The 12936-nt window shown below is 43.6% G+C and overlaps 1 protein-coding gene across 1 annotated transcript in view; it reads right to left on the minus strand.

The window, feature by feature from the left end:
* Positions 1-12936, minus strand: part of GRID2 (glutamate ionotropic receptor delta type subunit 2) — a 2095611-nt gene that overhangs the window by 593009 nt on the left and 1489666 nt on the right. The window contains exon 10 of the mRNA XM_073590055.1: positions 457-654. Coding sequence (XP_073446156.1) covers positions 457-654 — 198 coding nt within the window. The remainder of the gene's footprint in view (positions 1-456; positions 655-12936) is intronic.

Genomic DNA, 12936 nt, shown 5'->3' on the forward strand with positions numbered 1-12936 from the left:
GTGAAGGATTTGTTGAGAAAGTGAAAGTAACACATTTCTATGATATATTACAAAGATGCTTTTCATGTTCATGATTGATGATGATGAAATAAAAATGATAACCACAGTTACTCTTTAAGGAATTGTCCATATCATTACAAAGCTAAATAGAGTGGCAGTAAAATAAATATAAATGTGGTGGATTATTAATCAAAACATGGTGCAGAACACAGTATCTATAACGTTGTTGCTAGGGTCCTCTAATATGTGGTCCTTAATACTTGAAATTTTTCTCTGTGCACACGTGATATTGTATTTCTTTATTTTAAAATCTATATGCATCAGGGATTTATGCTGTTGAATATTGGTCTGAGTGGTGGCATGTATGCAATATGAAAGATGTTATTTACTCCATGGATGTACATAAAATAATATGTATACTATTTTTGATTTAATATATTTTAGGATTTCACTTACCTTAAATAGCAGTTCTCCTATTAATCCATTCCAGGTACCATCCCCTTGAGGACTTCCATATTTATGATCTGCAGCAACGTAGATTTCATACTTGAATCCCAAATAATTAGATAAGGCATCAAGGACGTCAATAGAAAATCCTTGGTATTTCTTTGGCTTTCCCAGTACATTTTCTAAGACCATTACAAACGGTTCTTCCTGTTAAATAGACAAATAATATTGATGTATTTCTTGAAAATGAAACTAAGATTGGTAAAATACAGTCAATAGCACCTACCTCATAGAACTATCTCTTTCCACTAGCCTTGTCACAAGACCTCCATCACTCAACTGTTATTTGTGGGGAGACCTACTTTAATTTTACTTTAACGCCTCCCCAGGAGAAATAGAGTATTACATAGGATCCATGTAAATCAAAGAGTTGTTTGTATATTGCAGTTCCTCCATGTTAAAAAAATTTATTTTACTAACTCAAAATTCCATAATACAGTAAATAAAATCAGATTTTTGAAACCAGACGATCCCTTTGTTTTACCTCTCTGTATAGAAGAAACAACGGCATATAAATGGAATTTGGCTGAATTGTTCATTCTTGTAAGTAACATGTGCAGCTTTTATTACTTTGGCAAAGATGCACATTAAAATTCTGTATAATAAGAAAGATTTATTTTAATATGAAAATTCTGTGTCATATTTGCCTCTTTATTCTGTGTTGTTACGCTATTTGCATATGCATATATATCAAGACTAAGTGAATCCATGGTTTTCTCAATAATTATTTTACTATTAGATAATTGCTTCTCATACTCTAAATTTTAGATTCATCCACTTAACACTATTGCAAATAATTGCTTACTTGATTTACAGTTTTGTTTTACAGCTGTCCTTGCTCATTTAAATCTTTAATTAAATAAGAGGAAAACACTTTCTGGTCATTTAGCAAATAAAAAAGAAAAAAATTATATCATTGTTCTGAATGTTAATCTTCTGGGATTGTGTTTGTGGGATTAGACTATTAATCTATTATAAAATGATAAGTTACTACATTTAAATATATTACAGTGACCTACAAAATATAATGTTTTGTAAAAAAAATTGTAGCTTAGCTTATTAGGCTAAAAAAAATATATTATTTCAACCTGTTTAGCCTATTCTCCTGCAGTGTGGATTCAGACGAAGGACAAATCCCTCATGAAGCTAGTCTTAATTCTATTCTTCTAGGGGAAAAAAATCACTTTCCTACTCAAAATATAACAAAATTAAGGATGAAATTCGAATTTGGAAGATTCCCTTAAATTTGGCCAGGAAATGTATGTTGCCTCCAATTTATTGAATGGTAATCAAATCTGCATTATTATTTGCTGTGGTCTTTCCAAACCGTAGAGTATAATAACGGTTGTCTTCTTGTGTCCAAACCATTGCAGTCTCTTCAAAGGTATCTTGGAAACCTTATCTATGGTTGTACCCAAGGCAGCGCCTTAAAAAAATGAATTTCACCATTATGTCAAAATGCCCTGAGGTGTTAAAGATCCAGGAGACATCCAAGATGTCTTTGAAGTTACTGTACCAGTGACCAGTCAGAAAATGATACCTGAACCAGAATTCTGCTGCACAACAAGACAGGAGAAGCCCAGGTGAGTATTGGTTTTTTTCTTAACCCCTTCCCAGATAACTATAATACAACAAAATAGTGAATAGCCAGCCATGATTTTGCTGTATTCTCCTTAAAGTTATCCTGTCAGCTCAATTTTGTAATGTAAAGCAATGTAAAACTCTGCTTTTCTTTAAACAAAACTTGAAGTTTTCTGATGATTAGATTTCGGTACACACCTGGACTGTGCCTTTGGTGGTCTCTTCTCTTTCTGTGATTCTCCAGCCCCTCAGCTTACCTCTGGTCTTTGAATGACAGGTCACTGCTGAGATTTCAAATAGAGGAGGCGGGTCATTCAAAGACTGGAGGCCAGGAATCACAGAGAGGCATAGGAAGACGCAGCTGCAGTGCACCAAAGTCTATTAGCAGAAAACATCTAATGGTGATTAAAGAAAAACCACAAAGTGGATTTCGTAACCAAAAGTTTCAACGTAAGCAGTATTTCAGCGCCATTACTGTCATATATTTACTTATATCACAAAATCAGCTGAAAGGCTCTCATTAAGTGAATCACAAAGTATTCCAAAAAAGTCACACCCAAATATTTTGCATCATTGGATGTGTATTTGACTCATCTATAGATATCTGGTATCCATTACTTGTTATAATGTTTCACTTAGAAAGTCTTTGAGGCCCCATTTGAACATTTTTAGTGAATTTACCATGGCAACTGCCTCTTGCCAAAAGTATCATAGTTTCATTGAACTTATAGTAAATATTCTGCAGTTGAAAACTACTTTTCTCTTGATGTAGATTGTAAAGGATATCTCACATTATAGTTACAGTCCTGGATGTAAATAGATGATGATATGACTCCCTGTATTGATCTTAATAAACCATATATATTAGATGGCTGTCAGCTGAACAATGATTAGGCTGATCGTTCCACTAGAAGCCGCCATCTCAGCTGAATCTCCCATTCAAAGGAGTGCTCTGTTGGTCGAGTGCTCCTGTGTTCTCTATGCTGTATTCTTAACTTCTCTTATCTTTATAACTCTTCATTTTTTCTGAACAGCTTATCAAAAAATCATGGATAGACAAATCATTAAACTGGAAAGCATGTTCCTTAACATATTTTCCAGGAAAATCAATTTTGGTTTCATTTTTGTATGTTTTATTGTGCGCGAGGAAAAGTGGCATAAGACTCTGACAACATTGTTCACAGCAGTGACCTAGGAGTCAGAAATGCTTCCAGGGGTCTTCCTAATGATGCTCCCATGTCATTTCAGCACTGTTCCCACCTATTTCAGATGTTTTTAAACGCTAAAAAGACCCCTGGGGGGTCACGGCAAAAATGCTCAGGTTTCCCATAGACTTACACTGGGCTCGTTGCTCGGGTCGAGCACCCAAACATTTCAATTTGCTCGACCCAAGCAACGAGCACCCATCACTAATCCTCAGCAGTGGCCACAAAATCAACTTTAACCTAAGGCCTCATTTATACATCCATTTTTCACATGGTTGTCATGCCATCCACTCAATGCCGACTTTTATTTCCCATTGACTTGCATTGGGGTCGGGTTTCGGACGAAACTCTGACTTTTTTTGCCCTAGTCGGACCAGTTTCATCTGAAACGAATTTTGTTTCATGAAACCCGATCCGACTAATGTCGCTCAACTCTAGTCTGGAAGAAATAAGGGAAAAAGAGGCTAATGGATTGAGAAATTGAAGGAAATAGCAAGTTCAGTGGTGGAAGCCAGGTGATATGGGGTTGTTTCACAGTCAAAGGCATTGGGTACTTGGCCAGAATTGATACTGGTCTTAATACTGAGCTAAATATGAGTTTCCTACATGACAACTAACTTTCTACACTCAAGTACCATAGGTATGAAAAGGATGACATAGTGTTCTAGCAGGACAATGACCTGAAGCAAGACTGGCCAAAAAATGGTTAAATGAAAAGTAAATAGAGTCTCTAGACCTCAATCCAATTTAACACTTGTGGGCAGAGTTGAAAAAAATCTGTATACATACCAAAGTGAGTTGACCAGTATGCACCAGTTTTGGGAATGCCAACAAGTGGCCTGGGATCAGATTTCTGTCAAGATATGTTTGAATCTGATCGAGAGCATATGCTCAGAAGGATTTAGGCAGTGTTGAAAATCAATGGTGGATTTACAAAATACTGATAAATTAATAAAAATAAAAATTTAGACTTTTAGTAGCAAAACATTTACAATGCAAAGATATGACAAGAATCTGCATAAATAATCATATGCTAAATATTTGTGTGGCGCCCCCAGGAGTATGGCTGCCACAGTGGCTTTGCCTTCCTCCAGGGAGGGTAATGCCAGGCTTGGAGGCAATGAAGGGTCTCTCTCACAGTTAACCCATACATGCAACACAGTTCCACTCCAGGCAAGCAGGGGGGACTCTAAACCGGAATTGAGGGGAGGAGTGCTCTCTTGGAGTAGTTAGTTAGTGTGAGGAGGGCAATGAGTGTAAATGCTTGGAGAGAAGCTGGAGGTTGAGCTTAGGATAGAGATCTCCCTCCCAGTGAAGGCGCATGATCTGTTGCTTGGTCTCCACGGTTGCATGGATACTGAAGGTCCTGCAACAGAAACCAGAGGAATAGGAAGTTGTAAATGCTCTATTCCCAACTAAGACTCGGAGGCACAACAGCGACCGATGAGCCAAGAGAGATAGAGGGCTACAGCTGTCTGCCATTCGAGGTAGTTCTAAGAGAAGATAAGAAGGAGGAACGTCAGTGTAACACTGTACTGCACGTACCTCAAGCCAGCGCTAGGAAGGAGACTACACAACCCATCTGATAGAGAGATTCCTGAGTTGCTTCCAGGCTAGCCTGCTCCTGTGCCATCTGTAACCAGGACCCTCGACAGCATTTGCCAAGTAAAGGTAAAGAAACTGCACCCTGTTGTGTCCTTGCCTCCTTCCTGCAACATCCTCAGCACCGCTACATCTCTGTGCCAAACACTGCACCTTCTTCTTAACCCTTTATCTACACTGCCCTGGGACTACAGCCCTGCCTGTGGAGGGCTACAACATCATTGCTGCACTACACCATCTGTCCCAGGGGATCTGTCTGCAGCATCGGCTTAACACCTCCCTTGCCGAACACCACAGGTGGCATCATGAATCACTTATAAACTTTATTCCCAACTCAACTTTTTTTACATGGGTGCCCAGGGCCACGGACCAGGTCATCGCTGCTGTGACAATCCCTTCTGAGAGACAAGCCTGGTACCGAGTACCCCACAGCCCTGGGAGGGCTACCCATTTTGGCGTCATGAACAGGATTATGGAGCTCGGTATCCCCGGGTCCTGTGTGCCAGCAACTGTTGTGTGCTATAGATTGTGTGCGAAATTGGCGCCATTGCCGCCATTATCCCGCTGATTGGCGCGCGCGGGAAGAAAAGGGGGCAGGCCTTCATGGGCGGAGCCAGCCGAGAAGCACGAAGGGAGAAGAGCACACGGGAAGTGAAAAGCTGAGGCCTGCAGTTCCGGCATCCACTGATCGAGCCGAGGGGCGGCCTCCGGTAAGCCAGCGCAACCCCGCGGCCTGGCTCACGTTAACTAGGGGGGGAGAGAAAATGTCTGAGGACAACGCCAGTGCAGCGGCGGGCACTCCAGCAAACCCCTCAGCGCCTCCAGGAGTAGCACCCACCGCAGCGGTCCCCATAATGCCGCTGTCCATGCCCTACATACCGGGAGCAGCCTGGCTACCGCAGTACTCGGGTGAGTCCCATACCCTGAGAGAATTTAAAGAGAGACTCTGCAGTTTGTTTGAGGTGTATCCTCTATCTGAAAGCCAGAAGGTGAACATCCTGATTGGGCAGCTAACAGGTGCAGCACAGAGAGAAGTAAAAGCCTGGCAGGACACTGATAAAGAGACTGTTAAAAAGATTTTGGCCAAGCTAAGAAGCACCTTTGAGACCCGCACTGCAGCTGAAATCAAGATGAAGTTCTTTGGATGTAAACAGAAAGCGCAGGACAATATAAGGGACTTTGCTCTAAACCTGCAGGAGGCGCTGCGAGCCCTCAAGCAAATTGATTCTGACAGTGTGAAAGAGGAAGACAAACTGTTAAAGGAGCAGTTCATTGAAGGACTGCTATCCAGTACCCACAGAGCACAGCTGCGCATCATAACCCTACAAGACCCTGACCTGGACTTTGCTGATTTCAAGGACAGGGCTATTCGCGTACTGCAGGAACCAACTGTCAACCGTCCAGCACCCCTAGGCGCCCAGCGATCACCTACCACCAGGAAGCAACATCTTTCCCTTCCATCCCTGTGGAGGCTGATGCACAGACTCTGGATAAAGATCCAACTGAAGAGCTGCATCTTCAGGTCCAGGAGTTGACCAAAGGTATGGCTGCACTTACTAAAACCGTGCAGTCCCTGCAGGTGTCCTCCAAGGAGAAGATCCAGCTTGCTTCCAGTCCAGAGGATGTCCCGTGGCTCAGGAAGAGGAGAACCCCGCCATTCTGAGGGAGGAACAATGACCGCTATGATCAGGACGGATGTCCCATCTGTCGTCGCTGCCACAAGGCAGGTCATCTTGCAAGATTCTGTCCTTTAAACGAGTAACCCCTGGGGCAGAGGGCCAACCCCCAGGAGTAGGACCACAAGGCCCAAGGAACTGGCGAGCCAAGTATGTTGGAGGGAGGCCGATCCTTCCAGTGGTGATTGACGGCATCCCCATGAACGCTTTGCTGGACACTGGCTCCCAGGTGACCACTATGCCGTACATTCTTTACAAGAGGTATTGAGCTGACTCTGAACTTACCTGTGACCCAACTGATGAACTGATAGTAGTTACCAGTAATGGTCAGTCTTTGCCGCAGAGTGGATGTAAAGAGATTACTGTTAAAGTGGGTCGGGTAGAGCTAAAATCTCAAGGTCTGATAGTTGTGGATATTGATTGACATGAATGTAATCTAATGATGACTCTTGGTACAAATGTAATTGAAAACTGTCTTTTCGAGGTTATTGTCTTGTTGCAACAGGTGGCTGAGACTGCTGGTTCCAGTGAACAATGAGTCCTGCAGAAGGAGATCAGAGCCCTGATGCAAAGACAACAGGTGGAACTCTCTGGCGGAGAAATTGGCAGTGTCAGAGTGAGTGATCCTTTCCCCATTGCAATACCCCCCAGATGCAAAATGTTGATTTGGTGTCGGGCAGCCATAGGTCTCAGAGGGAAAGATTACCAGGCATTGGTAGAACCAGTATACTCTGATAGCAGGCCCACTGTCCTGACAGCCAGAGGGGTGGTTGATGTACGGAAGGGGAGAGTACCTGTATGCCTCTTGAATTGTGGGGAAGAGGAGGCCACAATACCTCGGTACGCCACAGTTGCTAAGCTGCTCACTGTTAATAACAACTCTTTGCAGGCAGCAGAGCCCTTGGTCTCATCTGATCAGGTGGAGGACAATGGCTCCGTGAAGCAGCTGGAGGAGTGGTGTCAGCAACTGCAGGTGGGGACTGACTCTACACCTTCATACCAGAAAAATGGGGTTTACAGAGTGACACAAGAATATGAGCGGGTATTCAGCAAACACCCACTAGATTTTGGGCAAGCAAAAGGGGTTCAACATCATATCTCCACTGGAGATCATCCACCCATTAAAGAAAGATACCGGCCTATACCCCCAACACAATACCAATGTACTAAAGGTATGTTGAAAGAGATGAAGGAAGCTGGGGTTATCAGAGACAGTTGTAGCCCCTGGGCAGCTCCAATAGTTTTTGTAAAGAAAAAGGATGGTACCATGAGAATGTGTGTTGATTACAGAAAATTAACAGCATTACACATAAAAATGCCTACCCATTACCTAGGATTGAGGGATCATTAGCTGCACTTAAAACTGCTAACTACTTTTCCACCTTAGATCTCACTAGTGGGTATTGGCAGGTTCCCGTGGCAGAGGCAGACAAGGAGAAAACAGCATTTACCACCCCAATGGGTCTCTGTGAGTTCAAATATATGCCATTTGGGCTCTGCACTGCCCCAGGAATATTTCAATGGCTGATGGAGTGCTGCCTGGGACACATGAACTTTGAGACAGTCTTGTTGTACCTTGATGATGTCATTGTTTTCTCCAAGACTTATGAAGACCATCTGGAGCACCTGGCTGAGGTGTTTGAAGCCTTATCCAACTTTAGCCTGAAGGTGAAGCCTTCCAAATGCCACCTCCTGAAGCCCAAGGTACAGTACCTCGGTCATGTAGTGAGTGCAGAAGGTGTGGCACCAGATCCTGACAAAGTCACAGTCATCCGGGACTGGCCGAAGCCCAGCAACCTCCATGAAGTACACCAATTCCTCGGTTTGGTAGGCTACTACCGAAGGTTCATCAAAGGCTTTACCGAAATAGCCACCCCTATGCAAAATCTTCTGGTGGGGCAGTCTAAGAAAGCCAAACAGAAGAATTCCACCTTTGAATGGACTGAGGAGTTGGAGAGATCCCTCACCCAACTGAAGATGGCTCTCACAGGAGATGAAGTTCTGGCCTACCCAGATTATGACAAGCCCTTTGTGTTGTACACTGATGCCAGCAACGTGGGACTGGGAGCAGTGCTGTCACAGGTACAAAATGGAAAAGAAAGAGTGATCTCCAATGCCAGCAGGAAGCTGCGTCCCACTGAAAGGAACCCTGACAACTACAGTTCCTTCAAGCTGGAGTTCTTGGCCATAGTCTGGGCTGTGACTGAAAGATTCAAGCATTACCTAGCTTCAGCCAAGTTTACCATCTTCACGGACAACAACCCATTAACTCACTTGGAAACTGCCAAGCTAGGTGCACTGGAGCAGCGATGGATGGCTTGGCTATCTAACTATGAATTCACCATCAAGTACCGAGCAGGGCACAAGAATGCCATTGCTGATGTGCTGTCCAGAATGCCTAATCTGCCAGATGCAGGAGAAGACCCTGAGGCTCTTTAAGAAATAGAGTTACCTCCCTTCCACCGGCCACTTGCGGCCCAACATGCTCAAGGAGTGAGAAACAGAAGGTCTTGCTTGAAAGAGGTCACCCTAAATCCATTGCCCCATCATGACTGGGCAGAAACTCAGGATGACGACCCCGCAGTCCACCTGGTGAAGGAGCTACTGTCACAAGCTGACTCACGTCCAGAGTCGGATGCTCCTGATAAATCCAGCAGTTGTGGAAGGAAAGAGGTCGGCTGTTCATCTATGAAGGAAAGCTGTGTCGGAGGAGTATCAATGCCCGCACTCATGAGCTGGTCTGGCAGGTGATAGTCCCAAAGAGAGAGGCATCAATTGTCTTGGAAGCATACCACAATGGAGCTGGACACTTCGGATGGAAGAAGTTGGAAGCGTTGCTCTGGGAGAGATTCTACTGGGCTGGTATGAGGAAAGCCATTGAAAAGTGGTGCCGAGAGTGTGGACAATGTAACCTGCGCAGAAAGGATCGAGACAGCCAGAGAGCTCCTCTACAGCCAATAGTAACCAAACAGCCACTCGAGTTGGTAGCCCTGGACCATGTGAAGCTGGTTCCAAGCCGGTCAGGCTACATCTATGCTCTTACCATCGTTGACCACTACTCAAGATTCCTGGTAGTTGTGCCTGTCAAAGATCAAACAGCCAAGACAGCAGCCAGAGCATTCCAACAGCACTTCTGTAGACCACATGGAAATCCTGAGCAAGTGCTTACAGATCAAGGTCCCACCTTTGAGGCAGAAGTGTTCCAGGAATTCTGTAACTTGTATGGTAGTAAGAAGATCCGGACAACACCGTACCACCCACAGACCAATGTCATGTGTGAGAAGATGAACCAGGTGGTGATCGACCTGCTGAAGACCTTGCCTTTGGAGGAGAGGAATCTGTGACCAGAAAAGTTGCCAGTTCTTGTAGACTTCTACAACCACATTCCTTTGAATTCCACCAATTGCACTCCAGCCTACCTAATGAGAGCGAGGCCTGGTAAACTGCCTATTGATTTGGACATGGGAGTCCTTAGACCTGAGTTGACGTCACCAGATGCTGACTGGGACACAGAGAGGCAGCAACAGTACTGAAGAGTACAAGAGTGTGTGGAGAAGAGTCTAGCTCAGGCAAGACAAAAACAAGAAAGGCACTACAATCAGCATGCACCTGTAGTTCCCTTGTCACGAGGAGAACAAGTCCTCAAGAGGGAAAGAAGACTGCATAAATTGGATGACCAATGGGAAGCTGAACCCTACACTATTCTACCCTCAAATTTTGACAATACCAATGTGTGCCTTATTAGTAAAGACAGAGGAGAAAACTCAGCAGCAGTATCAAGGGATCATTTGAAATTATGCCCTGACCAGTTAAGAGAAAGAATGGAAGAACAAGATTACATCCAACCCATAGAAGAAGAAAAGGTCAGCACCATACTTGGAGAATTCCCTGCAAATTGGACTAAAGTAAATGATGCTATAGTGGTTCCAGTGTTGACATTTCCCCAATTGGAAGTACAGGAAGATGTGATTCAAAAAAATCCTGAAGATCAGGAAAATCAGGCAGCAGATGCTACATCAGCAGTGGAGTCAGAGAACCCTCGCCCTGCCAGTAGTGAATCTGACATGCCCACAGTGACTCTAAGATCTATTAGACGTATGCTACCCAGTTCACACACAACACCAGTACTTAGAACCAGACAACCAGTCCAGTCCATAACAGCACCAGTGTTGCGCAGGTCTACCCGTACTACACAAGGTGTACCACCCATTAGATTCTGCATATAATGTAATATGACTGTTAAAATGTATGTATATATGTAACTGTTCTCAAGTTTTGTGCCTACAGGTAATCTGTAAGAGTTGCCTTTTTGAGTTTTCCCGTGTGGTTTTTATGGACATTGGATCACAGGACTTGTGTGGTCAAAATCAACCTTGTAAATAGTTCACCAATTGCCCAGGAATGGACCATGTACATTGATGCTTGGACTTATCATCATAGGACTATTTTTGGAGCTCTTGGTTTTTGTAAATTTTTGCCCTTTTCCAAATCTTGTATAATTCTAATTGTTCAAATTTTCTAACTGTTTATATGTTTTTCATGTTTTGTTCAGCCCAGGAGTGCTGACTTGCACTAGGGGGGAATATGGTGCCCCCAGGAGTATGGCCGCCACAGTGGCTTTGCCTTCCTCCAGGGAGGGTAATGCCAGGCTTGGAGGCAATGAAGGGTCTCTCTCACAGTTAACCCATACATGCAACAGTTCCACTCCAGGCCAGCAGGGGGGACTCTGAACCGAAATTGAAAGGAGGAGTGCTCTCTGAGGGCCAGGAGGAAGGTGTAGTTAGTTAGTGCGAGGAGGGCAATGAGTGTAAACACGTGGAGAGAAGCTTGAGGTTGAGCTGAGGATAGAGAGTTCCCTCCAAGTGAAGGCGCATGATCGGGAGCCTGGTCTCCACGGTTGTATGGATACTGAAGGTCCTGCAACAGAAACCAGAGGAATAGGAAGCTGTAAATGTTCTATTCCCAACTAAGACTCAGAGGCACAACAGCGACCGGTGAGCCAAGAGAGATAGAGGGCTACAGCTGTCTGCCATATGAGGTAGTTCTAAGAGAAGATAAGAAGGAGGAACGTCAGTGTAACACTGTACTGCACATACCTCAAGCCAGCGCTAGAAAGGAGACTACACAACCCATCTGATTCCTGAGTTGCTTCCAGACTAGCCTGCTCCTGTGCCATCTGTAACCAAGACCCTGGATTGCATTTGCCAAGTAAAGGTAAAGAAACTGCACCCTGTTGTGTCCTTGCCTCCTTCCTGCAACATCCTCAGCACCGCTACATCTCTGTGCCAAACACTGCACCTTCTTCCTAACCCTTTATCTACACTGCCCTGGGACTACAGCCCTGCCTGTGGAGGGATACAACATCATTGCTGCACTACACCATCTGTCCCAGGGGATCTGTCTGCAGCGTCGGCTTCACACCTCCCTTGCCAAACACCACAGGTGGCGTCACGAATCACTTATAAACTTTATTCCCAACTAAACCCTTTTTACATGGGCACCCAGGGCCACGGACCGGGTCACCGCTGCTGTGACAATCCCATCTGAGAGACTGGCCCGGTACCGAGTACCCCATAGCCCTGGGAGGGCGACCCATTTGCAAGTCAAATTTGTGTATGCGATAGCCAAGATGATTTTCTGTAAAATGATGGTAGTTTCATGCTACCTTTTTCTCATCAGTGTACTCATTATAATTTATAGAACTGTTAACAAGTCCATGCTTTTGTTATTTTTTGTAGAACGTGTGTCAAATCCTGAAGACATGTCCATTTTTATTGAGTCACAGATCAAAGTTACAAATACAATTCTAAATTATATAGAAAAATCACTGAAAATTCACACTGCCATCAATGTGCCATCCATGTACTTTGCATTTGTAACATTATAATGGATAGGAAAAATTTTGCAATTTTTTTTTACTTGCGAAAATCATTGTTAAAACTAATTGTAAAAACAGAAACAAAGATGAAAATCGGACCCAGCATACTGATAAATTGTGGCCTTTGGTTTTTTTTGCTTAATAGAACATGAATGGCCTGAATGAGGACAAATGTACAAAATTGCTTCAATGAAAAAGCCATAAAGAAGCAAATAAATGCCACAAATTAAACTTCTACAAACAATAGATTATTTACAAAACTCTAAGTTAGAAGCAGCTGGTCGACAGAACTTTATTTGGAGTGAGATGTAACTTATGTTTAATGCAGTAAAGAGAAAACTGATTTAATTAACAAAGCTCTTAAATCACAGAAAATGTTATATTTGTAATTAATAAACATATGAATAATAAAAGCGTAACTGTGAAAATGCATGACTACAGCAAATTAGTATTTATCAGCCATCTGAAGTTGGAAATAAATCAATGT

This window comes from Dendrobates tinctorius, unplaced genomic scaffold (assembly GCF_039654945.1).
Source record: "Dendrobates tinctorius isolate UK_male_01 unplaced genomic scaffold, ASM3965494v1 ptg000011l, whole genome shotgun sequence".
NCBI classification, from domain to species: Eukaryota; Metazoa; Chordata; class Amphibia; order Anura; family Dendrobatidae; genus Dendrobates; species Dendrobates tinctorius.